Genomic DNA, 25,557 nt, shown 5'->3' with positions numbered 1-25,557 from the left:
CCATTAAGAAACAGGTCTGTTCTACTCTCTATTATTATTGTCACTCACTTGGTTACCATTAAGAAACAGGTCTGCTCTACTCTCTATTGTTATTGTCACTCACTTGGTTACCGTTAAGAAACAGGTCTGTTCTACTCTCTATTATTATTGTCACTCACTTGGTTACCATTAAGAAACAGGTCTGTCCTACTCTCTATTATTATTGTCACTCACTTGGTAACCATTAAGAAACAGGTCTGTTCTACTCTCTATTGTTATTGTCACTCACTTGGTTACCATTAAGAAACAGGTCTGATCTGCTCTCTATTGTTATTGTCACTCACTTGGTTACCATTAAGAAACAGGTCTGTTCTACTCTCTATTATTATTGTCACTCACTTGGTTACCATTAAGAAACAGGTCTGTTCTACTCTCTATTGTTATTGTCACTCACTTGGTTACCATTAAGAAACAGGTCTGTTCTACTCTCTATTATTATTGTCACTCACTTGATAACCATTAAGAAACAGGTCTGTTCTACTCTCTATTGTTATTGTCACTCACTTGGTTACCATTAAGAAACAGGTCTGTTCTGCTCTCTATTGTTATTGTCACTCACTTGGTTACCATTAAGAAACAGGTCTGTTCTACTCTCTATTGTTATTGTCACTCACTTGGTTACCATTAAGAAACAGGTCTGCTCTACTCTCTATTATTATTGTCACTCACTTGGTTACCATTAAGAGACAGGTCTGTTCTACTCTCTATTGTTATTGTCACTCACTTGGTTACCATTAAGAAACAGGTCTGTTCTACTCTCTATTATTATTGTCACTCACTTGGTTACCATTAAGAAACAGGTCTGTTCTACTCTCTATTGTTATTGTCACTCACTTGGTTACCATTAAGAAACAGGTCTGCTCTACTCTACTCTCTATTATTATTGTCACTCACTTGGTTACCATTAAGAAACAGGTCTGTTCTGCTCTCTATTGTTATTGTCACTCACTTGGTTACCATTAAGAAACAGGTCTGTTCTACTCCCTATTGTTATTGTCACTCACTTGGTTACCATTAAGAAACAGGTCTGCTCTACTCTCTATTATTATTGTGCCTCACTTGGTTACCATTAAGAAACAGGTCTGTTCTGCTCTCTATTGTTATTGTCACTCACTTGGTTACCATTAAGAAACAGGTCTGTTCTACTCTCTATTATTATTGTCACTCACTTGGTTACCATTAAGAAACAGGTCTGTTCTACTCTCTATTGTTATTGTCACTCACTTGGTTACCATTAAGAAACAGGTCTGTTCTGCTCTCTATTGTTATTGTCACTCACTTGGTTACCATTAAGAAACAGGTCTGTTCTGCTCTCTATTGTTATTGTTACTCACTTGGTTACCATTAAGAAACAGGTCTGTTCTACTCTCTATTGTTATTGTCACTCACTTGGTTACCATTAAAAAACAGGTCTGTTCTACTCTCTATTATTATTGTCACTCACTTGGTTACCATTAAGAAACAGGTCTGTTCTGCTCTCTATTGTTATTGTCACTCACTTGGTTACCATTAAGAAACAGGTCTGTTCTACTCTCTATTATTATTGTCACTCACTTGGTAACCATTAAGAAACAGGTCTGTTCTACTCTCTATTGTTATTGTCACTCACTTGGTTACCATTAAGAAACAGGTCTGTTCTGCTCTCTATTGTTATTGTCACTCACTTGGTTACCATTAAGATCATAGTTGGACTAAGTTGGTTGATAAACATATGCATTAAATGCAGATTGTAGTAAAAACGTGAAATTTTTAAGTTGCTGCACCTTATGTAGGCAGAAATGAAGGAGTTAAAGGAGGACTTGTTGGCAAAGAATCGTGTGCGTAAATGCCCCTCCACAACTAAATCCTTAATCTTCGAGGACTTTAAATTATAAACTCAACAATCGTTACTGTCGGGTAACTGTCCTGCAGGGTTAGGGGCAGGAGACGTTCATTTCCCACGCACGAGATTACTGTGTGATGGATGTGCTCTCCTGGGGTGGGTTGGGTGGGTGTTATTGTTTCACAGGGCCCCATTTAAACTAGCAATTTTCTAAACTGGGGTACCCCGTATAAATATTCATAAATACATACAAAAATACATACATACCTACCGTGCCAGTCTTCTGCTCAATCTAGACAATCTGGCGATCATAGGGAAAACAGTCGTCAAGTACAAACTCAATTCTATTCGGACGATTATGGTCGCTTCGTAAAAGATAGCTTTGCAACGTTTGTTTGTAATTTTCACAATCCCTTGACCATTAGTCCTACATGTAGGTCATGTTATTTTCTTTCCTTTTTTGATTCTTGACAGGCCAGAGGAGTTCACTAAATCTCTTGGTAGAAGGACACCTGCTGACAGAGTGCAGGGCACAATTACACTCACCATCACTGTTATTGAACCATCTAATAATTCAGGTAATAACTCTGAATGGCACGGACACAACCTATTTATCCTCATGTATTTGGGAATTCTTATTATAATATTTTACCCTTAAGTCGTTTGTCGGGTAAATTTTCTTGATCATGGAACGGAAACAGAAATTTTAAAACGACAGGCCGACATTTAAGTAAAGAATGTATTGAAACACGCAGACGAAACATAGAATGAAAAAACTCGTTGACGTATAATACGTCCCTTCGTGAGTTTTGTCCTTGTAGCACTGAATCTTGGGCCACGATTGCATGTTTTCTAGTCACTAATTGATTATTTTCTGACCTAAACTCTTTCTTTTTCTTTTTAATTTTATGCAGATGCTGCTTCTACTGAACAGGAAAATGTTCCACCAAACGCAGCTTCTGGTGGTGAATTCAATGGAAGCATTCAGCAAAATAACCCAAGGTGCACGTTATCAAACCCATCGCTCATGTCGTCCGCACCTAACATTTTACAGCCTCTTACCTTAAACTCCAGCAATGGTCTGCTGGAGACCATCTTCCCCGTGGACCAAGCAGCATCTCCTGTTTCTCCCCTGGGTGCTGCTGAACAGGAGAATAACTTTGGCGATGCTGCTCGAAGGAGATTGGCACTGCACTCGAGACCACTCTCCGAGATGTTCGCTGAGGAGGTCGTTCCCTTAGATGATAATGAAGTCACAAGAAACCCTCGAGGGACACCCAGTGAGGGTGCTACTAGTGGCAATGACTCAGAGGAGGCAGAAACTTTAGATGTCAACAGGGCTTCCAGTGGAGTAGGAAATTCTGATGAAGTGGTATCTCCGGGTGATACGATTGATCAAGGTGAAGTTTGTCATAATGGACAAGATGACATAGATGCTTCCTCTGGCCAGGAAGGTGCAACAGAACTAACCTCACTAGCAGACAGTCACGGTCTGGAGCACTTACCTATGGAGATCTCAGAAGAAGGTAACGGAGCCAACACATCTGAAGTGGATATGGCTTCCTCAGCTGCAGGGCAAAGAACCAGTGTTGGAAGTAGTATCGGAAGCATTGAGTTGACAGAGGACTCGCCACTGAGGATCTTGGAGGAGAGTGAGAGAGTTCGCGAGGAGAGTATCGCTCTTTCAAGTGAAAATCTTTTACAAGATGCGACTGTTGAATCAGAGGACGAACTTGAACAAATGGATACTACCGATGAGACTGTTGTGGTTGGAACAGAACAGGATATTTCGAATAATTCAGACTTCTCAATGGAAGATAATTTGTCAAGTGGGAACACATCAGAGTTAACTTTGATTGAAAATCAAACGGCTGACCGAGAAACTGATTTGCAAGAAACTGCTAATAGTGTCCTCTTAGATGAGGAGATAGATGATCAGGTATTGTCATCACTACAGGACATTGAAGGGTCTAGAGCATCAACATCTGTGGTTGAGTGCTCGCCCGGCCCTTCATTAGCCGTGGTGTTGAATGAAGCAGGGCCAGCTGCTGTTGAAGAAAACCTGCAGCCGCGGGCAGAAGATTCGGATGTGAACCGCAAATCAACAGCTTCGCCCGTGAGGCAACAGGAGCATAGCCAACGGGATGTACACATGTCTCTTCTTGAGTACGTAGAAGAAATATTTAATAATGAAGCTATGGAAGAGAGTAATGACAGTGCTATGATTGTTGAGACTGCTGGGGAAAGTTCGCAGATTGGCTTGTCATTGACCTCTTCGGCACCAGAGTCAGCTCAGCCGTCTGTTGAGGACATGGTATCTTCCAGTTCAGAGTCGTCTAACTCAGCGATATCGTCGGTAACCCTTCCGAGGGAGGCTTCCGAACCTGTATGCTTGAATGCCACCTCACTACAGTCTGCTTCAGCTTCGGAAATGTTAGTGGATACACCACCAGAGGCATTGATGCTCAACAGTGAAGGGTCTGACAGGGATAGCGCTGTTCCACAAAGGCCCCCTCGGGGTAATAGACTATCGCGATCCAGTAGCGATCCACGGAGTGCGCACTCAAGACGGGTAGCAGAAAGGGCACGCTTTGCTGAACGAGCCAATCAAGGAGAGAATTCTGAGAGGCTTTCTCGTCCACCATTAGTTCGACGGGTCACCGAGCCTACTGCACTTTCAAGTGTAGTTGTTAATACTGAAGCTGACCAGACGAACACAAGTGTACTGTCACTATCTAATGCAACAGCAGTAGTCACTCCAGTGGTAGAAGCTACCACAGATGTCGAGGTGTCTCCCATAGTGTCACCCACAGTCGTAATGGCAGTGCCATTATCTCCACCTCCATTGCGTACTTCTCTGTCCTCTTCAAGTAGTGGAGCCTCCCCTATCGTTGTAGCAGATGTTGTTGCTGGAACCCCAGCTTTGGTTACCGCATTACCATCTCCTGATTCGATCGTGGAAGGGAATACGGTAACGACTTCTGAAAATAATTTCACTGTTGTTGCAGTTAGTTCCAACGCAAATACAAGAGATGGTATCGAATCGTCAACATCTAGAGAGTCAGCAAGCGAGCGTGTACTTTCAATGATGACTGAAAGCAGACAACCTTCATCTGCTCCGTCAACATTACAAAGGGGCAACATATCTGCTGTTGGCTCCATTCTGGCTAATGAACCACAGGCTCATCATAGAAGAAACTCATCGCAGGATAATTCATCCTCGGTAGTGTACGCCACGCCAATTTCAGAGCAAAGTCGAAATTTGCCCAATGAACCTAGCGCAAGTTTTCCCAGGCAGAGTAGTACAGCAAGAGTAACAGCACTGTCAGGAGACCGAAGACGTAGTAGTAGTAGTGGAGGTGGTTATACCGTAACGAGGGACATCTCCATGGATTCGCAGTCTTTACCGCGCAGCTATGGTCATAATGTTTCAGATTCAGTTTCTTCTGTTGTAGCTACCGCTAGTGCCTCATCAAACTTAGAACAGTACAGGTCTCACACAACTCAGAGAGTGAATCCTGAGACTTCTGTCAGTGCTACGTCTTTGCTTGGGTCTAGTGGTAGATCAACCAGTAATGTGAATCAGTCCAGGGAAACCATACAATCTATTCTCGCAACTTATGTCGCTAATTCAGCGCAAATTCCACGTGGGAGACCACCTGCTGCGGGCCAACCTGTGGCATCCACATCCTCTTCTATGGAAGCAGACTCGGGTAGGAGGCCGACGCAAGCCAGTAATCGCCGAGGCTCTGGCCGGAGACAACAAGGAAATGCGGTGCATGTGTCCATACAGGACCAACAACAAACAAGGGAGCAGCAGGGTCGGGCTGGACAGCAAGCCACTGATGAGGAGGAACCTCTTCCTTCAAGTAAGGCACTCGGGCTAAGCGGCCCACACAGCTGGACCTTTCGGTTTCCTTAGTATGAAGCTGGGTATTATCGCTGGGGTGTTAGTTCTTCTCAAGCTACTTACGGCATTTTGTCAGGCTTCCCTAACAGTCCATCGGTACCCTTCTACACTCTTTGGTGGAGAAGGGCACTGTCAGTGTCAAGTGTCTCGCCCCAAGAATACAACTCAGTGACTAGGCCAGGTCTTGATCTCGGACTTTTTCGTCCTGCAATTCAGCCCGCTAACTTTTAGTCCACCGAGTCTTTCATCGGCTAAGGCATGTAAGAGATTTTTAAGTATCTCACGACTGAGGTGTTTTGGCCTGGTTTGCCCGCTGAACTAGAGGCCCGGGTACGAGCCTTAGCCGAACGAAATTATTGTTTGCTCTTTCACGCGATACTTTGTCTTCTAGCGTTTCTTCCTGCCCATGACTATAAATAGGTGACCTGACGGGGGGAGAGGGATAAACTACTGCGACTTAGGATCCCATACAGGCCCTTTAGCCATACTCTTAGCCGCTTCATACTACAGACATCGGGATGTTTATGACGGATGCTTCAGGCCAAAATTCGTTTGTATTCCCTGCAATTACAATCAATCCGGTTTATGTTATGTAGCTTTTGATATACAGAACTAACGCGATAAGAATTTTGCTTGTTGTCAAACGTTGTAATCGAGGTTGAACCTCAGGAAATTTATTTGCGTTTCGCGCCGATTTTAGTTCCTTTCTTGAGGGCTGAAAACGAAAAAAGGAAGTTTAAAATCGAGAGTAGAACGCTTGAAAAATTCAAGTTCTAAAGGTTTGACAAGTTACAAGTAGTATGAGAAGCGATTAGAAGATTATGTTTTATCTTTTGTATGGATTATTAAACCAATGGAACTTCTGTTTGTTAGATTGGGAAAGAGGAGTGGATTCTCATGGAAGAGTCTATTACATTGACCATGTTAATAGAACAACTACTTGGAACAGACCACGCAGAAGTAAGTCTTCCTCGCTTACATTTTTTTTCAGAAGCTAGAGCAATTTTTGTTTGAGTGTGAAAAGTAAGTCAAAATTGCATTGGGTTTTGCGTTGCATCACTCTGAGATTCGTCCAGAGAAAAATGCGCCGCATTCTCAACAAATCGGATGCAAAAGGAAAACCAAGTACACACTCGTTTTCCTGTATCTCAGGAAATTTGTTTCTTTTTACAATGACGGCTCCTTGTGGAAGCCGAGATTGCATTGGTTTTGCTTTACTTCGCTCGGTGGTTGGCCCACAAAACACGGGTTGCTCTCTCAACCAATCAGATACAAAACTGAAACTCAATCGCAACTTGGTTGCAAGCGTTTTTCCGCACTTTAGGCAGTTTGGTTGTTTTAACTTTGAGTTGTCATTGGATCATAACTGCGTTGTCTTTCTTCTAAGTGGCCGCTCTGAATAATTTGGTTTTGGTTTTATAAGGCTTAATCGAAAAGCGCTCGAGCTATGTTTTTTTTTTCTATTGTATTGTGCCTACTGCCTCCTATAGGAGGCCAAGCCAAAAATGTCGTCGAGATGAGAGTGAATGAGTGAGTGAGTGAGTGATGGTAACAATAGAATTCCGGTGCAACGTATTGTATAGTAATTTGCTTGTATCAATTAAGTTGAAATTGTAAATTAGCCACCGTAAAGAGTTAAAACGCTGACGTTTCGAGCGTTAGCCCCTTCTCAAAGCGAATGCCGAAAGGCTAACGCTTGAAACGTCATCTCTTTACCTTTAACAAGGTAATTTGGCTACTATCAACTAAGGTTGATAGTAGCCAAATTATCTTGTTACCTCCACCAACACAGCACCACAGTTTCTTTAGAAACTTACCCCCTTTATTGTGTTATATAGTAGTTCGACATTTGCACTCGATACACAGTTGAGTTCTCTCCTTTTGGGATTTCTGTGTGATAGCTATTACTAAAACATTATGTTATCATCCTTGTTCCTATTGTAGCTATGTAATAGGAAGAGAAGCCACTATGTTACGGTGATGAGTGAGTGCGTAGGGCCCAGGCACACTGGACTGACAAAATTTGCTTTGCTCCAACAAAAATCTCGACAAAATTTGTTCCTTCCAAATTTTCAATTTGTCATTCATGGGCGCATTTTAAAACAGCAAAATTCTGTTAACCACCAAATTTCACTCACATGGATTCAGCTTAAGCGTATATTGCGAACCTTAATGGTTGTATTCTGAGTGTCCTGAGTATTGATCGTCATACTGCATCTTGAGTTACAAATCTTCCATCTTCACCCAACTACTAAACTTAGGATTGTTCTGGCTAAGTGTTGGGGAATTGTTCACGCCTGTTAGATTATCTTGAAATCCTATGCGAGTCTTGTGAGCCTTAGTTTTTATGTACCAACTTGTGCGTGATGTGTCCTTGACCGTTGTAATAGGACCTAATTCTCGATAATCTTCATCGCTAGTCGTGTATGGGTTTTTCCTTGACTTTGCTTAGAGTCCTTGATGGGAAGTTTTGTTTAGGTTTTTGTTCTCTTTGTTTCAAGTATTTTGTTGTTTATTTTGAATATTTCGTGAAATTGTTCGGGTTAGCGTTCCAAAAATATATAGTCAGAAGTTCTTTTCAGACTAATGACCAACCAGGCACTTTTGAATGCGCTCGTGCACGATGTAAAACGTGTCCTTTCATTCACAACACTGATAAGATATCGGGACCAAAACGATCCATTAAGATCACCGATCACTTCACGTGCACCTCCGCCAATGTAATCTATTGCATAACTTGCACTTATTGCAAAAAGATATACATCGGCGAAACAGGCAGAAGACTAGGTGACCGATTCCGAGAGCACCTTCGCGACGTGGAAAGGAATGACAAAGACACATCGAAACCAGTCGCTGGACATTTTAATTTATCTAATCATTCTAAGCAACATATGGCAATCTGTGGTCTTTCCTTACACTTAGGTAGCACGGAAAGCCGTAAAATTCTTGAACAAAAACTAATCTTTCACACCGGCAGTCTAAATCCCACAGGGATGAACGAACGCTTTTCATTCCACTAATTTACTCGTGTTTTTCTCGTTGCCACGTTCCCACCAATAACGTAGCTCCATTTTCTGCCTTTAAAAGCACACACAACCCACAATTCCTCTATTCGCTCCGACGAAGGGCTAACGCTCGAAACGTCAGCTTTTGTAATCGTTACGGTGGCCAATTTACCATTTCAACTTTGTTGATATATCCAAATTGTTCCAAAAATATGTTTACTCTGCCAGGGTTAGTTGGCCCGTAAGCCCAAACATGCCTACCGATAGGATATTTAAGAGCATGTACTAAGGGCTCAGAGAGTGAAATAAAAGTTCCTGATCAGACTAATGGTGCCTCCCGTTTTCACGTGATGCTCGAGCTAGTTTAGCCCAACATGCCTTAGGTTTGCATCCCGTTCAGGAGAAGTGGTAGTTTTCTTCTTGGTTTTATTCTGGAGAACCTGGGATAACATTCTGTTGATTATTGGCCTGAGAAAATTATTTTAATCCTTAGATGCACCAAGAAGTGAATCCAACATGAATGACATGAACACGCATTGGCAAAGCTTGGATAGAAGGTATGATTCATTAGTTTTCCAGGTGTGCTGAATTAACGGGGACACCACTCAGTTGTTGTTGTGAATCATGTGATCACACATATTTCGCACACGTTTCCGTTGCGTTGAAAGGAACTTTTAACTATAGTCGGTTTATTCGAGTATTAAACCTCTTAAAATTCACCTCAACCTGTTTTATTAAAGAGAAATGGAATACTTTCCTTACACTTCCGGTTGCCTTGAGAAACCCTACATATAACTTTATTGTTGGGAAATGTTTTATCTTAAATTGGTCTCCTTTGTCTCAGGTATCAAAGCTTTCGCCGCACGCTTCGGGGTCGAAGTAGCCGTCATTCACGTCCACCTTTACCTACAGACAACAGCAGGGCGAGTCAAACAACGGGTGAATCGAGCGCCAATACTAGCTCGGAAACTGGTGCAGCTTCCACTAGGCCTTCCCAGCTTCCTGCAACGCCACCCTCCTCGTCACCAATGCCTCCTTCCTCGACGGAACCACCTTCCTCCACACCGTCCCCTACGTCTGCTCTCTTCTCCACCCCTGTACCGTCGACCTCTTCCACTCTATCTTCTACACCGTCTACTTCTTCCACGCCGTCGACGTCTTCTGCGCCGTCCAGTTCGTCGGCGTCTTCCAGAAGCAACAATTATGCGCAAATTCCTGCGGTGAAGTTCCTTACCAGACATGACTTGATTGACTATCTCAAAAGTAAAGGGGTAAGCATCCCTAATTAATATGTCAAGTCGCGTTTCTGCATTTTTGAGAAGCAGATACCATAATAGTTATATCAGGTGTTGAAGCCGTGATACACCTGACTAATTTGTATGACGATCGGGTTGAGGCAAATGGTCAGCTACGTCTTTCGTCACCTGATACTGCTGTGCTGGACGTAGCACTTTCACGCCAATCGTAGTGATTTTTGTTCGTAAATTTTTTATCAGATCCCGTCCAGCTATTATACGTGTTCGTGTCCTCTCTTTTGGAGCTAACAGTCAGGTGAAATAAATCAGGCCTTGTAATGCCGGAGTGTTGAGCGTCTGAAATCGCCTCAAGTTGACGCTGAGGGAATATTAGCGCTTTTAACATAGATGAACAGAGTACGCATCGTCTGATTCAGATTGGTCGATTCAATTTTTAAGCGGATGCTTTATCAGGTTATAGAGCCGGCATTTGATCGGTCACAACTGGTTATGTCATAAAAGCAGTGGAACACATTTTCCGAGCTCTAAAACGTGATAAAGCCGCGCGGAATGCTGGGAGAACTCGAGGACAGGTCATGAATCACGAGCCGAAGGCTTAAATTGAATCGCCAGTTTCTAACATATATGTTGCGGGCCCATCCTGTGAATTCGTCCTCGGATGCTGTTCGGTGTCTCCTCTCAAACTCATTTTAAAATTAAAAATTGAAAGAGCTAAGTACCAATTAGAAGTCCTAGTATCATTTGTAGTGGACCCACTAATGAAATAGTATCTAACAAAGGCAACAGAGCATTTAATAAGCCTTTTATATACATTATTTCAGTAGAAACCATCCAGTTATCATTTAGTAAGATTTATGTCTGCTTTTCAGGTGGCCGGCCATTACTATTTCCAGAGCCAAATGTTAAAACTAATAGTCTCCAAGATCAGAAGCGAACCGAGTCAGTTTGAGAGGTAATTAAATATACCAAAATTTATATATGGATACATGTTTAGTCAAATTTGTCCAAAACAATTCTTTTTCCCTTCAAGATATCGACACCAGGTGGAGCTTGTCAGGTTTCTGAATCAGTTTGCTGACCCTCAGATGGATATGCCCCCCGGCTGGGATAAAAAAGTCGATCAGTCTGGCCGGGTAAGTGTGTGTAGAGTATAAAGAGTATGTAGAGTATAAAGTGTATATAGCCTACGTAGAGTATACAATGCACAAAGTATATGTAGTGTACATGTATATATAGTGTACATAGTGTGTATAGAGTACATAGTGTACATGGTGTGTATAGAGTACATAGTGTACATGGTGTTTATAGTGTACATAGTGTGTATAAAGTACATAGTGTACATGATGTGTATAGTGTACATGTTGTGTATAGAGTACATAGTGTACATGTTGTGTATAGAGTACATAGTGTACATGTTGTGTATAGAGTACATAATGTACAGGGTGTGTATAGAGTACATAGTGTACATGGTGTGTATAGTGTACATAGTGTACATGGTGTGTATAGAGTACATAGTGTACATGGTGTGTATAGAGTACATAGTGTACATGGTGTGTATAGAGTACATAGTGTACATGGTGTGTATAGAGTACATAGTGTACTTAACCGCCTTCCGGTTAGCTCAATGGATAGAGTGCTGGACTGTTGTGCAAGAGGTGGAGGGTTTGAGCCCCGGCCGGACCAACACTCAGAGTCTTAAAATAATTTAGAAGAATTTGCTGCCTTTCTATAACATCAAGAAATGGTTAGATATTCTAGTCTTCTCGGATAGGGACGAATAAATGGAGGTCCCGTCTCCTGCAAGGTTGGGGTAGGAGACGTTAATTTCCCACAGACGAGATTACTGTGTGATGGATGTCCTCCCCTGGGTGGGATGGGTGGGAAGGTGAGATCGATGGACTGAAGCGGCTGCCAGAGGCGCCTGATATGCTGACGTCTGTTTTCAACCTTAAACTGCACCCGTAATTCAGCCTTAGGCTGCAAGCGGTCAGAAATACTATATTATTATTATTACTTAGTGTACTTGGTTTATGTAGTATATATAACTCTTCGTCAGAACGAAAGACCAAAGGCTAACTCACGACACGTTAGCTTTGAACTTCTTTACGGTGGCCAATTTACATTTTCAACTCAGTCAAGATAAAACCAAAATTACCTTGTAAAGCTCATAGAAAGTTTTTTTGAGCATTGTGTTTCTCCTGTATTCAGCTTTACTTCATTGACCATAATTCACGAACGACAACTTTCATTGATCCGCGACTTCCCGTGGAAGAAACCTTACCGAGGAGAAACCGTTCAGAAACCGAGGTATGTTGCTGTACTAACTACATATTTAACATTTTCTTTGGTATTTCGTTGGAAAAATATCAGCCAAGGAATACTAAAATCAATCGTGTTATGGTCACTTGCGTTTTCGCACATTTATTTATTTATTTTTCTTGCATTTACTTTGAGTTCTGATTGTTTCTGCATATCCATTTTGACAATTTTATTGTTAGTTTATCAAAGGTCAATCAAACAATGCTCCCACAAATTTATGATCGAAGACAGCCCAATTAGTACCACGTGTTAATACTGTGTTCCGCCTTCTTACAGCCTCGACGCGCGCGCGTTCCTCCTCCCAGGCCTCCTCCACCGAGAGCACCGGTACGACAAAGCAGTCTTTCAACGCCAATGAGTAAGTGGTCACGTGTTTGTAAGATAACGTGATAAAAGTAGAATTTGGTGTTAGTTCAAGACGACAACTTCAGCCTGATAAGTTTGAGTATTCTCATTAACTGTTTTCTGGATAACTAGTGGATGTTATAGGGAAAAGTTACATGTTAATCACTTGTGAAAGTTAAAAGGTTAATCCTTTTTTATCATTTTGTTTTTCCTTTTACGTAGCTTACAACCAGCAAGTTGTTGCATTCTTGTCCCAACCAAACATCGATGATATTCTCAAAACGAAGTACCAGGAGTATGCTAGAAGCCCCACTCTAAAGTGAGTACTTTATGTTGGATGCCTCAATTTATCTTTGTCTTAATGGCTGTTTGCTGGTAACTTAATGATCCCTTTTTTTCAGAGCTAATGTAAGAAAAGTACAGGCTGAGGGAGAGAGGGCCTTGGCACGACTTTCCAATAATTTAGACTTCATAATGCTGCTCAGGTATTGTGTTTTGAAAGTACACGGCATTTGATAAGGACTTTTAGGTAATCCAAGAGCTTACATAACGTGGAAATGGTCCATCACCATAGATCTCTTCACAAAGGATATAATTTTTACCCAAAAGCACCCACTACATTCATTGAAACTTAAAAAGCGATAGCTTTAAACTTAACGACCTGGTTATTTGCCAGCGTTTTCTTTACGATGTGGGTCAGATACACACAGTGAAAGTTGTCAGGAATTGTAGCACTTTTACGTAGTACTTTCTACTTTGTCAATACCTGTGAACTGACTCAATGGAGTGTCATTGATTTAGAGGAACAGCTAGCGTGAGGATAGCTGGGTCACTATTTCGGGTGGGGGGGGGGACTCTTGCGGTTCCTTTCCTCATCAAGAGGTTCAAAGAGGTACTATTTAACTGTCAAGGCAGCTTAATGAATGCAGGTGAAATTAGGATGAGCCTTTCGGCCTGTGATCAGACTAATTCTTTTATTTGTTGTTGCATGGCTTGTTAGAATTTTCATTTACGTTGCAGTGTGATGGAAGAAAGCATCATCGCGTATGTCCCCCCAGAAGTCGAACAAACAACTGAATCAACCCCTCAATTTTCCACGTTTTCGCGTCACGTGCCTAGTCCCCAGGCTACTCCCGGAACTCGGTCAAGAGCCAACACAGACAGCACACTAAAAGGAGCGATCGGCGATTCCACTGCCAGTTCAAGTCCCGCGCCGTACAAACGTGACTTCGAGGCTAAAGTTCGCTCTTTTCATCGTCAGCTCTACCACAAAGGTTATGGGCAAGGACCTAATAAAATCAAGTAAGTTATTTGGACAAAACATGTACACCATTTGCTGAAAATGATTTGAATTCGGTGAACCCTTTCGAACGACATAAAGAGAAAAAAAATGGCAAGCTTAACTTGAACTCAATTTTCAATATTCAAAGCCTTTCAACCCTTGACACCCCAAGAACAGTATTCATTTCTCCTCACTGTTTTCTAAATTACTTATAGTGCTAACGAGGAGATTTTTACGGCACGTGGGGGCTTCTTTTGTCATCGATCATTTCCTTTAATTCTCATGACCTAAAAGTGATACTTTAAGGAGGAATTAAATGCTTTTCACTATTCTTTGTGGGCTGCGTTGGTTTAGTACTAAGAATTAGTGCAGTAAGGGGAATCTGATCAAGCGGGCTTGGTTTGAGCACTCCCGGGCTTGGTTTGACTACTTCCGAGCTGGGTTTGACTACTTCCGAGCTGGGTTTGACTACTTCCGGGCTGGGTTTGACTACTTCCGGGCTGGGTTTGACTACTTCCGGTCTGGGTTTGAGTGCTTCTCGATAAAAAGTTGCACTCTTACAGTGCCTCAGTCAAACTGGGTAACTTGTGAGGTGGAATCACATCCGGGGGAGCAGCGATGGCGTGGTTGCAAAAGCGCTCGCTTCCGTCTCTCTGCACCCAAACGATTACTACAAATTCCAATTCGAAATACGCTCAGAGCTGTTATGTGAGCGTGCCACGGCAAAAATCCAATGTACAGCCTAATTTTTAAGAATTGTATTAATATACTAGTTTTAGTATTTGAAATGTCCCGTCTATTGACAGATTGAGTATACGAAGGGACCATATTTTGGAGGACGCTTATGACCAAATCATGAAAGAGCCTGCCAGAGCGCTCCAAAGGAACCGCTTAGAGATCCAGTTCGCCGGAGAGGAAGGGTAAGAATTCATCTTCACATTGTTTGCGGTGCAAGTTGAGTTCAACTGGAGTTGAAATGGTTTAATTCGATGTTTTGATTAGCTTTGGTAATAGATATCAAGCAGCAGATGTAGTAAGCTAATGGGAATGGTGGTATTCGCTAGATCGCGGGAGAGTATTGAAGATAGGAATAACAAGTAATGAGCTTCTCTGGTTGAATTACCAAGTACATACATAGATTGTATACCAGACACAGTTATATTTTTTTAGGGCAACTTAGCAACGTTATGCTGATAAACAATAGAATAACGTACTAATACACCGTCTAGATTTCATGAAATCGCTTCTGAGTGCGTCGTGTTTGAATCAGAGAGTCACGCAGCCAAAGCAAAGTAATCACAACAGCCAATTACAATGAAGAGCTTTTCATAGAGAGCCACTGAACACCAAGCAAAGGCAAACAAATTGCCTGACGCGCGGACACAAGGCGGGTAGACAGGTCGCGATGGTTCAAACTTTGAATTTGATAGGTCGAGAGGCTGACATGGGTTTTCCAGACCAATCGAGGGGCACATTTGGGTAAAAGAATCAGGAGTTTGATTTCAGTGTACTCCTTTCTCCCCGGCTCCGTTCAAAAGCCACCCTTTCCTTAAAGTTCTCTCCTTTATCTTCCTCTTTAGCTTGGACTATGGTGGACCAGCGAGGGAATTCTTTTTTCTTTTGTCCCGTCAAGTATTTAATCGATACTATGGTCTGTTTGAGTATTCTGCCAACGACACTTACACTGTTCAAGTCAGCCCAGTGTCGCTTTATGTGGACAACTCACACGAGTGGTGAGTGGCGTTGATTTTTGTTCTGTGTTTGGGCGTACGCGATTTTTTAAAGGGTCACTTCTCTTTAGTTTGACTCGTTTTTTGTTTATTTCGAAATTCTTGTCGATTAGACAGGAGCCTGCAAAAAGTCGTTGGCCAGAGTGGATATGGAGGCGGTAGAACAGGGTGGGACTGGCCTTCCTATCGAAAATTTGAACCAGGAAGTTCCCCCTTCCACGCCCCACCTTCTACACTTTTCAAAGCAGAATTATCGCTTAGTCAGCGTATAGAATTAAGGAGGCAAGATATTCAGTGTCTTAATCTCTTTACAAATCGTTTCTTTAGGATCACCCTGGGAGAGACATTACATGTATGATGTAGGACTGTTTTCTTGAAGACAGTAGTACCTGGTCACGAGTCTATTACGGAAACACTAAAGATTGTTAAGATTGCAAAGAGGATTTGCGTGCGTCAATGAAGTTTGCAGAGGTTGTGAGAAATCTTAGTGGGGGCATGCGCTGGGCTTCGCGTGCATTAAAACCACCTCCCCCCTTTTTTTCACGACATTCCAGTAACCGCTGGGAGTTAAAGGGTTATCTAAACAAAATTGCAGGAACATAGTTTCATAGCCATAACACTTTGTTTGATTTCGACAAACGAAGTACATTATTTTTCTCCGGTAAATGTGTGGTGATAATACAAGTCCCTTTGAGGACACATGCACAAACTTTCAGATACATACCCCCGAGTATCGTTGACTACAGAGCTCATCAAGAAGGTATTTTTCTATCATGTGAGGTAAAAGAGGCTTTGTTTTTAGGTACCGTTTTTGTGGGCGAATTATTGGTCTTGTCATCATACATCAGCACCTGTTGGATGCGTTTTTCACCAGACCTTTTTACAAAGCCTTGCTGAGAAGGTAAGTAATGAACCAGTGTCTTTTACGTCGGCTTGATAGCCGGGACTGGCCAGCTAGCGGGAAAAACGCGGTTTTCTATATGAAATTTCAGCTCGGTTACCGAGATGAATAGTGCACGGCTGTTCAGTCTCGGTCCGTCAACAGAGCAGGGGTATTCGTATAAGAAAATTTGGCATCCTGCTAACCGAGATCTCGGTCGCAATAACCAAGATCTTGGTGACCTGGTAAGCCCGCCTTATGATTGTGAGTTTTACAAAGGAAAGATTTTGGAAGGCAGATCCCTGAAAATGAGCCAGGAAGATTGATCGAGCCGGCTGGTATGAATAGAAACCTATTACCGGTCAATAGACCTTATTCATAAATGGCCGCCGCGCGGGAACGGACTGGTTTCGAATGCATGAAAGCGAGGCTTGGTAGGCCAGAAAATTCTTGGAGAGCACATTTGTGACCGTATAATTTCTCAAATAATATTGTTGAAGTAGTCTAAAGGTTTTGAGGATATTGGCAGGAAAAATATTTCTTAGTCACTAAACGGGATATCCCTGAGTTAAAGAAAGATTTCCGCGTGAAGAGCCTTAGAGATGCCGACAAATTGCTGTGTCCCGCTCTGTACGAAGAAGGACAAGCGGGACAAGGAGACGGGTGAAAAAATTTCTTTTTTCCGTTTTCCAGAGGAGGAAAACCTAAAAAAGCGATGGCTTCATGCTATAACAAGAGATATCGGAGCGAATTTTTCCTTAAATGGGGCAACTAGAGTTTGTTCCAGGCATTTCAGGAAAGAAGATTTGCAGAGAAGTCTTAGTGGAAAAGTTAGCCCCACACCAGGAGCTGTGCCGAGTCAATTCGTGTGGAAGCGAAGTTCGCCTCGTAAACGAGCACCACCGACACCACGCTGTACGGCTACAACAGTGACAAAAAAAAAAGCGCTTGAAGTTAGGGAGGCTGTGGATTCTTCCACCGAATGCAGCGAAATTATCAGTGAGCATGCTACATCAACAAATATGGCGGACTTAACAGTGGAAATGGAAAACACAACACAGGAGCGTGAGTGCAGCACTGATTTTGTCAAGAAATCAGAAAAAGATTCATGCATAGCTGAGCTTAAGGACAAAGTTGCCACAGCACTAACGAATAATGAAGAACTGGAGAAAGTGGTTTCAAAACTTAAAGAAAAAGTTGTGGATCTTGAGCGGAAATACGAGAAATGTGAGGAGCGGTTGTTTTCCTTTAAAAACATCGCCTCAAATGACTCACTAGTAGCATTTTACACCGGCTTTCCAAACTACCAAACAATGATGGTCCTGTACGAATTTTTGGATCCTGGTGAGCAGGGTGAGAACATTAACTATTGGCTGTCTGGAAAAGGTTTTGATAGCACCCCCAAGTCTGTGAAAAAAGGAAGACCACGGATCTTAAAACCAGTGGACGAGTTCCTTCTCACTTTGTGTAGGTTGAGGCAAGGTTTTGCTGAGTTGCATTTAGCCCAATTATTTAATATTTCTCAGCCAACTGTTAGTCGCATCTTTATCTCCTGGATAAACTTTTTGTATTTAAAACTTGGCCATATTAATATCTGGCCATCCAGAGAACTAGTTAATGAGACAATGCCTGATGATTTCAAGGCAAAGTATCCTACCACAAGGGTAATCATTGACTGCACAGAGGTGCGCTGTGAAATGCCTAGTAGCCTCCTTTTAAATAGTGAGCTCTTCAGTTCATATAAGAACCATACCACTTTAAAGGCATTAGTGGGGATTTCACCTAAAGGGGGTTTCACATTTATTGGGCAGCTGTATACTGGAAGCATATCTGACAGGGAAATTGTAGAGCGGAGTGGCTTTTTGAATCTTCCCTTTTCGAAAGGAGACACTGTGATGGCTAACAAAGGCTTCACCATTGATGATATTCTTCCCCTAGGAGTCTCCTTAAACATCCCCCCTTTCTTGGGAATGTCTGAGCAGATGTCAGCCGAAGATGTGATTGCAACACAAGAAATTGCTAGCTTGCGAATCCATGTTGAGAGGGCCATTAACAAGGTGAAGAATTTTCGCATATTTGATGGGGTTATTCCATTCACCTATTTTGGGGTAGTAAATCAAATGTGGTGTGTGTGTGCAATGTTGTGCAATATGCATGATCCCCTCATCAGTGCTTGACCTATTAACATAAACTTAATAAATACCCCTCGTTGTTAATAAAAATAAAATTTGTGCTGTTTTTCCTATGCAAGAGATTGGTGTAAACACAACATGTATTTTAATGCCTTTCAACACTTGTATATGTTGTAGTTCAGTTTTATCCTTGGTTCAAATTTTATTTTCCTTTGTTTCCAACTCATTATCATACATAAACATGACTGAGAACAAAGGAAAATAAAATTTGAACCAAGTATAAAATTGAACTACAACATATACATTTCATTTCTTAAGTCCACATAACTTCTTCTTTCAAATTTGTTCCTATTCAATAGTTTAAGGACATTACTTGAGCAAAATTTTTCTGATCATATTTTGTGAGGAAATTTGAACTGTAACTCTTTCCAACCAATCAAGCTCTAATAAAATATTATTATAACAAATTCACCTTCTTAGGTTTATAAGAATATATATACTGGTAGTTGTCATAAATATTTACAGCTGAGAGATTCTATCAAACACGAGTCTACCTTTGAAGATCACTCACTTTCACAATTGAGATTATAAGAAGTTTAGCTGGTAATCACTGTCATAATTGATTGGAGCTTGCAAGTCAGCTGATCTTTGATACAAAATGTGAATATTGGCAAGTTGTATCAAAGTTAGGTGTATGTGAAATACATCAATACATAATTATTCAACTTTTCATTCAAGCAACTATTTACATTGTATATACAGCACTGAAAGAAGTAGAAGTGGTAGTTAAGCATCTTGCAAACTCACTTGCTGCAATTTTAATAAAATGGGTAAAGTAATATGTGCGCAGCTTTTGCTTCAGAGTTTCCCAGTAAGCAGCATCAAAGGGAATTCTTTCCACCGAAATTCCCTTTTTCGTGTAGACAATGAAGTCACACCATCTTGCCCCACTCACACCCATTTGGCCTTGCACTTGAGTATAGTAAGCATGATTCTTTTTCAGTTTGCATTGTCCATCGACAGCTGCACAAAAGAATTTTGGGTCTTGACAGGCTTCTAGTGGAGTGACTTGAAATTTTGTTTCAGGACACTTCACTTCAGCAAGTCCAAAATGATCATAGCATCCAAAATCTACAACCCTGCCATCTGGTGAGCACCCAAGAAAAGGCATATTCAGGGAAACAACAAAACCACTCTTGAGAACCTTAACAGGTGTCTTTCGTGCAAGCATGATTTTCTCATATTCCTGGAGAGCAACCGGTTCATATTTTATACCATGCTCAACATACCTTGAGGTAAATGCTTTCGGATTGATGAGATCCATTGCAAACTTATCATGATTCCTTTGTCTTTTTGAAATGAGGTCAAACTTTGAAGCAGTGAATCTAAGCTTTCGCTCTTTCTTCCACTGTTCTGACAATGTTTGACCTCTTGTGGCTCCTTCAATCTTGTTTATCATGTTTTCATCAACAACAAGGGAACTAACAAGTGTCTCTTCAGAATGACTGAGGTTGTCAGGCCAGACAGAATCACTGCCTGAGTTTAACGGGAACCTGGGATAGGTTAACTCTGCTTCATCCATGTCAGCTCTTGGAATAGAAGAAATGTCAAATGTAGCCACAAAGTTTGCTTCAGTAAGAGTCAAGTGGTAGCTGCAAAGTGAGCCAATTTGGCTTTCACCAAATTTGGTCATAACACAACTTTTGGGAGTGGAATCATCTTTTGCCAGAACTGCTAAACCCATTTGTGGATTTATATTTTGAAGGGCTTTTTTCAGGTTAATTTCTGCTTGGACGTCATGCACAGGGTTTGACCTTGCATCATACAGTAAGCACTTCAATCCTTCTCTCCTTTTGGTCTCATCTAACCGTGTTTTTGAAATGGTAACTTCCATTACCGGTTGAGCAGATATTTTGTCCCCACGACCCTTCTTGTGCCATCTTTGAAGCTGGGATGTGCTGGCGAGATCCGGTTGTTCATCATCCTCCTGGCACAGATCTTCTGTGCTCTTGCTGTCAAATAAACTAAACTTGCACGCTTTAAACATTAAAGCAAGAATGTGGTTACAATATCCCACTTTGCCAGCTTTGCATGAACAGTTGGCATGTACATGTATGACTTGACCTGAGACAATGCACATGGCAAAACGAAGATCATGTGGAGCTTCACTTTTCCTGAAACTGTGATAGCAATTCGCTTTCAAATAAAAATACCTTTGATCACTGTTCGCCTCAATTTCCTTTAGGTATTCGTCCTTCAGAAATGTTTTTGCCTTCTTTAAATTAGTTGGAATTGAGTGGTGCTCGGCATTTGCAACTCGCTTTCCAGAATTTGCCACGTGCTGGTTCATTTCGGCTCTTGTGAAACACGGCATCCTTTCAAGCGACTTTCCCCATCCATCGCTCGGGTATTTCACACTTGAGGTGACAGGAGAGACATAATCGTTTGGTAGTAAACTCGAAAACCTTGCCTTCCTTTTCGTGTAAATTTTATCTCCATCAGGGTCAACCAGCATTTTATCCCTTCCATTTTCAACATAGTCTTGGACTCTGCAATATAATAAAGCAATAATTCTCAACTGCACGTTTTCGTAAACTCTAAACTCCATGTGATATCACTCACGAACTTAGCTCTCACCGTTTTACGAGCTGTGCTTTCGTCTTAAGACCCTTGAGTGAATCGCCACGACATCTCAACCAAAACTTTAGCTCGTCATTTTTCAGTGAAGAAGGATTTCTACCAGCTAAGGAAGCTCCAGGAATATCGTCTTCTGTGAGTATCACGCGCACAGTTCCATCAGAAGATCTGTGAGAAGCCATTGTGGTTTTGTTTTGATCTGTGAACCTTGGCCTACCAAGCCTCGCTTTCATGCATTCGAAACCAGGCCGTTTCCGCACGGCGGCCATTTATGAATAAGGTCTGTGGATACTTGCAAATTACCAGAGAAATGTGTCTTACCAGAGAAACTTAAATTCGGTACTGCTGTGTCACGAAGTTAGTGGTAGATTCAATTCGACAAAATCTCCTTCTTTGAGTCAAGGTGAAATGGTCTTACTTATGACGTTTTTATCATCTTTAAGAATGTTGATACTATATGTAATTGAATTTTTGCAGCCCTTGTGATCTCAGTGACGTCGAAGCAATGGACTCGCTCTTCCATCAAAGCATGACATGGGTTGCGGAGAATGATATCACGGGGGTTCTGGATTTGTCATTCACTGTCAGTGAGGAGATTTTTGGGCAGGTAAAGACAAACTTAATTTCCTTTCGGAAGTACTAACTGCATGTGGTGAGGTGAAAGCGACTCTTTTTACCAATTTAAGATAGTTAGTGGGCTGATGTTTCACTCACTAGACTTCGAATGGAGAGGTCTGGGTTAAAGTCCCGAATCCCGTTTCTTGAAAGTCTCCGTAACCGTGCGGGCCAGTAGCAGTAGTGGTCCTGGCTAAAAAGGAAACCCTCTATTCGTTTTGTCGTCTGATATGTCAAGCTGATTGTCTGAATATCAAAGCTGTTAACGCTTCGTTCTTGGATGTAAACTCGGCCAACAAAACAACAGCACTTCGGGACAAGTAACTTCCATGGTGTTCGAGAGACGGGCCTTGGGTTGTGCATATTTTCGCGTCAAATGTCGTATCTCATCCTTCCAAAGCGTGCTGGTTTCGGATTCATTTTTGCGTTTGTTTTACAGGTAACCGAGCGAGAACTGGTTCCAGACGGTAAGAACATCGAAGTAACAGAAAGAAATAAGCACGAATACGTGGAACAGATGGTCAGATGGCGGGTGGAACGCGGAGTTGCGGAACAAACGGAAAGCATTGTGAACGGATTTAATGAGGTATTTAGCCGCGATATTTGAAGTACAGCGGAATCACGATTTCTCGAAGCTTCGGTTTCTTAAAACATCCGATACTTGCATCTGATAATTCAAACCAACTCCCTTTTCCTCGGGGGGGGGGGGGGTCGAAGAACTGGTTTTCTTTAAGGTCTCTGGTCGCATTTTCTAAGTTGGTTTGCTGAAAAGAAAAAGAATCGAAAGGGATGAAAGCGATTAGTTAAAGTGTTTTTTCTAGGGAAGTGTTAGCCATCTCCAAGCGCAGTAAAAGTTCCCGCAAAACATCAAAACTCACCAATCAGCGGCACTGTATTTGTAATTAGGATCATATGTACTGTGACAAGCGCACATTTCGTAACATGCCGCGCCTGAATCGCAACATGCCGTTATTATTTTCCGAAGGTGTTGGAACCGAACTTCGTCAATCTCTTTGATGCGCGAGAGCTGGAACTAGTCATCTCAGGCACGGCTGATATCGACATTGAAGACTGGAGAAAGAACACAGAGTATCGCTCAGGTAAATAAAGGAGTCAAATAACTTTTTTAAGGATAATAACAGATCAGAGACGAGGTACTGAATTGTGCACTAGGTGAGGAAAAATGTCAATTCCTCATCAATGTCAATTACTTGTAAAAATTATCACTCTGATTGTAGGTTTTGATGAAAACCTTACATCTTCGAATCTTCCAAAATTAGATTAACACGAAGGGCACTTATTTGAGGGGAGGTGCTCAGTCAATGATTAAAGATGATGGCAGTATACTGGCAGAGGTTAAAATTAAAAAAAAAACTTATTCCATAAGCGGAAACTGATGTTGCAATTTGCGGCTGTGTGCGGAAAAGAAGCCGTAAGGCAAACCCAAACACGGGAGTCTGTTCGCAGTTTAAACAGATAAACAGCACAGTTAAGCAACACGGCGGTAAGAGGTCCGATAGATGGCGGTGTGGTAACCAGCTGTTATTGAAACCTCTGATAATGGCAGTTCTGAAGTGATCATGGGGGTTTCGGTAATTCTGCTGGCAGTCAAAATTTCACCTCGAGCATGAGACCTTCAAGAAGATTAGTAAAAAAATAGTGTTGTTAACGCCACATACTTAATACAGATACTTCAGTTCATTTCGACGGAAACGTTTTTCCTTTTCTCTTTTTCCGGATCTCTTGAATGGTTCCTAATTATTTACATATTTATTTAGTTGTACTCATATGTTTCAGGTTACCATGGTAATCACAAGGTGGTAAAATGGTTCTGGAAGGTGGTTCGGTCTTTTGATAACGAACAAAGGTTAAGGCTCTTACAGGTTGGTACAACAATTTTTGTAGAGCTATATGGTTTTGGACTCTTTTTTTACGCGTCATTCAATTATTTACTTCATTTGAAGTTCGTCATTGCTTTATTGCTCCAGCATAAATTTGATAGGGTTTGGTTTCATGTCTGGAAAGAAAACGCTAGACTATCAGAGGTCAGTTACCGACGATTCTAGATTTTTCTAATTACTTGAATCTCAACATCGTTATAATGGCCAATCGTCTCTGATGATCGGAAAACATCGGAAAGATTGGAAGCTTTTCTGTTTCCTCGACATGTTGCTCATTTCAACGAGGGTAGGCAAATACTTCCAGCTGTTTTATGTCGTGACTGTCTAGAAGATGTAAATTCCATATTATGTGGGAGATTTTTTCCATGTACATTGTAGAAACCAGACTTAACAGTCAGTAATCCGTGCTAAAACTACAAGCACTGCCGTCAAATCCATGAATCCATTTCCTGAAGGACTTTTGTTATCTGGAATTTCCGTCGCTTTGGCTTTTTTGGTACAGTGATGTATATTTCTACATGGCAAGATTTGTTCCTCAGGGATGAGCTAGCCAATAGACTAACCTTGAGCCCGTGATCCGTCTTAACTAAGCTCTTAGTTTTATCTTTCCTAAACTGTTCTATACGCTTTCTCGGGTCATAGTGATAATTAAACTCAGACATCTGAATGATCCTTCGCTAAAATGTTAGGGGTTGTTGCAGGTGTTACATATTTGATGATCATACGCTAATAGTTATACACTTGAAGCTTACCAGACTGTAAGGCGCTATAGTTAAGCTTGTGTCGGCATCTCTCACAAGTGAGACAAAAATAAAAATTTGAGAAGAATTCTTGAAGTAGCTTGTATGACTGTGGGCAGCTCTCGTCAAAAGGCCTTCATATCGTATTCTGTTCTTAACGAGGTCGGGAATTTGCCGACTTTTTTTTTTTTAACAGTTAAACGTAGTTGATGAGCTTGTTTCTCTCTTTCTTTGTTTTTTGTATTATTCAATACAAAAAAATGCAAAACAAATAAGAAAGAAAGGTTAAAGGGAAAAAAAAATGCATAGCTACTACTTACATGGAATTTACACCAGACTCTTTTTTTTCTGTCTTTCTCTTTTTCCGTTTTCTTTCCTTTTATCTCTTTATTTTTCTTTCATTCATTTTTCTTTTCCTTTTTTCTTTCTTTCTTTGTTATTCTTACTAAGAGGTGTGTTATTACTGTACTTCAGTTTGTAACAGGTACCTCCAGTATCCCTTACGAGGGTTTTGCTGCTCTGAGAGGCAGCACAGGACCAAGAAAGTTTTGCATTGAGAGATGGGGAGATTACACAAAGTTACCAAGGTATGTTCAAACTCAGCCTTCATTGAATGAATGAATCTTGAAAAATTAAAGTAAAGTTTTTGCAGTTACTTATTTGAATTGTTTGGAATCTTTACCATCCTTACCCATTCTTGTTGCATTTGAGTTTAATCTTCCTATTATAGTATATTTTTTGTCTTGCCACACTCCTAAGGTTTTTTTCTTTCGCACCTCGCGCTCGCTTCGTGCCTTGGCTGTTCGACTGCAAAACGCAAAAAAAGAATAATGCCCGTTCTGTAATAATAATAATAACAATAACACCTTTATTTAGACACGATAATGTTTAAAGCTGAACAGCTTGTGGGGTCGTGTGTAAATCTAAATAAACTCTAAATTAAA

General features: G+C 41.4%; 3 protein-coding genes across 4 annotated transcripts in view; 2 read left to right on the top strand and 1 right to left on the bottom strand.

Annotated features, from left to right (window-relative positions):
• LOC111328974 (uncharacterized) overlaps positions 1 to 25,557 on the top strand; it is a 38,054-nt gene that overhangs the window by 10,559 nt on the left and 1,938 nt on the right. Inside the window, exons 7-26 of one of the 2 annotated variants that reach the window (XM_022933529.2) lie at positions 2,336 to 2,439; positions 2,776 to 5,730; positions 6,645 to 6,731; positions 9,270 to 9,333; positions 9,621 to 10,047; positions 10,902 to 10,984; positions 11,063 to 11,165; positions 12,241 to 12,339; positions 12,628 to 12,709; positions 12,919 to 13,015; positions 13,098 to 13,181; positions 13,717 to 13,998; positions 14,785 to 14,898; positions 15,559 to 15,711; positions 16,511 to 16,609; positions 21,835 to 21,964; positions 22,412 to 22,558; positions 22,958 to 23,072; positions 23,770 to 23,855; positions 25,088 to 25,200. In XM_022933529.2, the coding sequence (XP_022789264.2) occupies positions 2,336 to 2,439; positions 2,776 to 5,730; positions 6,645 to 6,731; positions 9,270 to 9,333; positions 9,621 to 10,047; positions 10,902 to 10,984; positions 11,063 to 11,165; positions 12,241 to 12,339; positions 12,628 to 12,709; positions 12,919 to 13,015; positions 13,098 to 13,181; positions 13,717 to 13,998; positions 14,785 to 14,898; positions 15,559 to 15,711; positions 16,511 to 16,609; positions 21,835 to 21,964; positions 22,412 to 22,558; positions 22,958 to 23,072; positions 23,770 to 23,855; positions 25,088 to 25,200 (5,424 nt within the window). Of the gene's footprint in view, positions 1 to 2,335; positions 2,440 to 2,775; positions 5,731 to 6,644; positions 6,732 to 9,269; positions 9,334 to 9,620; positions 10,048 to 10,901; positions 10,985 to 11,062; positions 11,166 to 12,240; positions 12,340 to 12,627; positions 12,710 to 12,918; positions 13,016 to 13,097; positions 13,182 to 13,716; positions 13,999 to 14,784; positions 14,899 to 15,558; positions 15,712 to 16,035; positions 16,491 to 16,510; positions 16,610 to 21,834; positions 21,965 to 22,411; positions 22,559 to 22,957; positions 23,073 to 23,769; positions 23,856 to 25,087; positions 25,201 to 25,557 lie in introns of those variants that run through there. The other variant, XM_088741285.1, reaches the window with a different exon arrangement.
• Positions 16,943 to 18,838, top strand: LOC111323575 (uncharacterized). The gene has a single exon (XM_022926960.2). It carries the CDS (start codon positions 17,191 to 17,193, stop codon positions 18,763 to 18,765), a length of 1,575 nt encoding a protein of 524 aa, XP_022782695.2. The 5' UTR covers positions 16,943 to 17,190; the 3' UTR covers positions 18,766 to 18,838.
• Positions 18,843 to 21,611, bottom strand: LOC148718907 (uncharacterized). The gene is made up of 2 exons (XM_088741289.1): positions 21,358 to 21,611; positions 18,843 to 21,269 (listed from the first exon to the last, which is right to left on the bottom strand). Exons 1-2 carry the CDS (start codon positions 21,588 to 21,590, stop codon positions 19,466 to 19,468), a joined length of 2,037 nt encoding a protein of 678 aa, XP_088597415.1. The 5' UTR covers positions 21,591 to 21,611; the 3' UTR covers positions 18,843 to 19,465.

The sequence above is a fragment of the Stylophora pistillata genome, chromosome 12 (assembly GCF_964205215.1).
Source record: "Stylophora pistillata chromosome 12, jaStyPist1.2, whole genome shotgun sequence".
Lineage (NCBI taxonomy): Eukaryota > Metazoa > Cnidaria > Anthozoa > Scleractinia > Pocilloporidae > Stylophora > Stylophora pistillata.
Note: the sequence above shows the minus strand (reverse complement) of the source record. Positions and strands in the feature narration are given on the sequence as shown.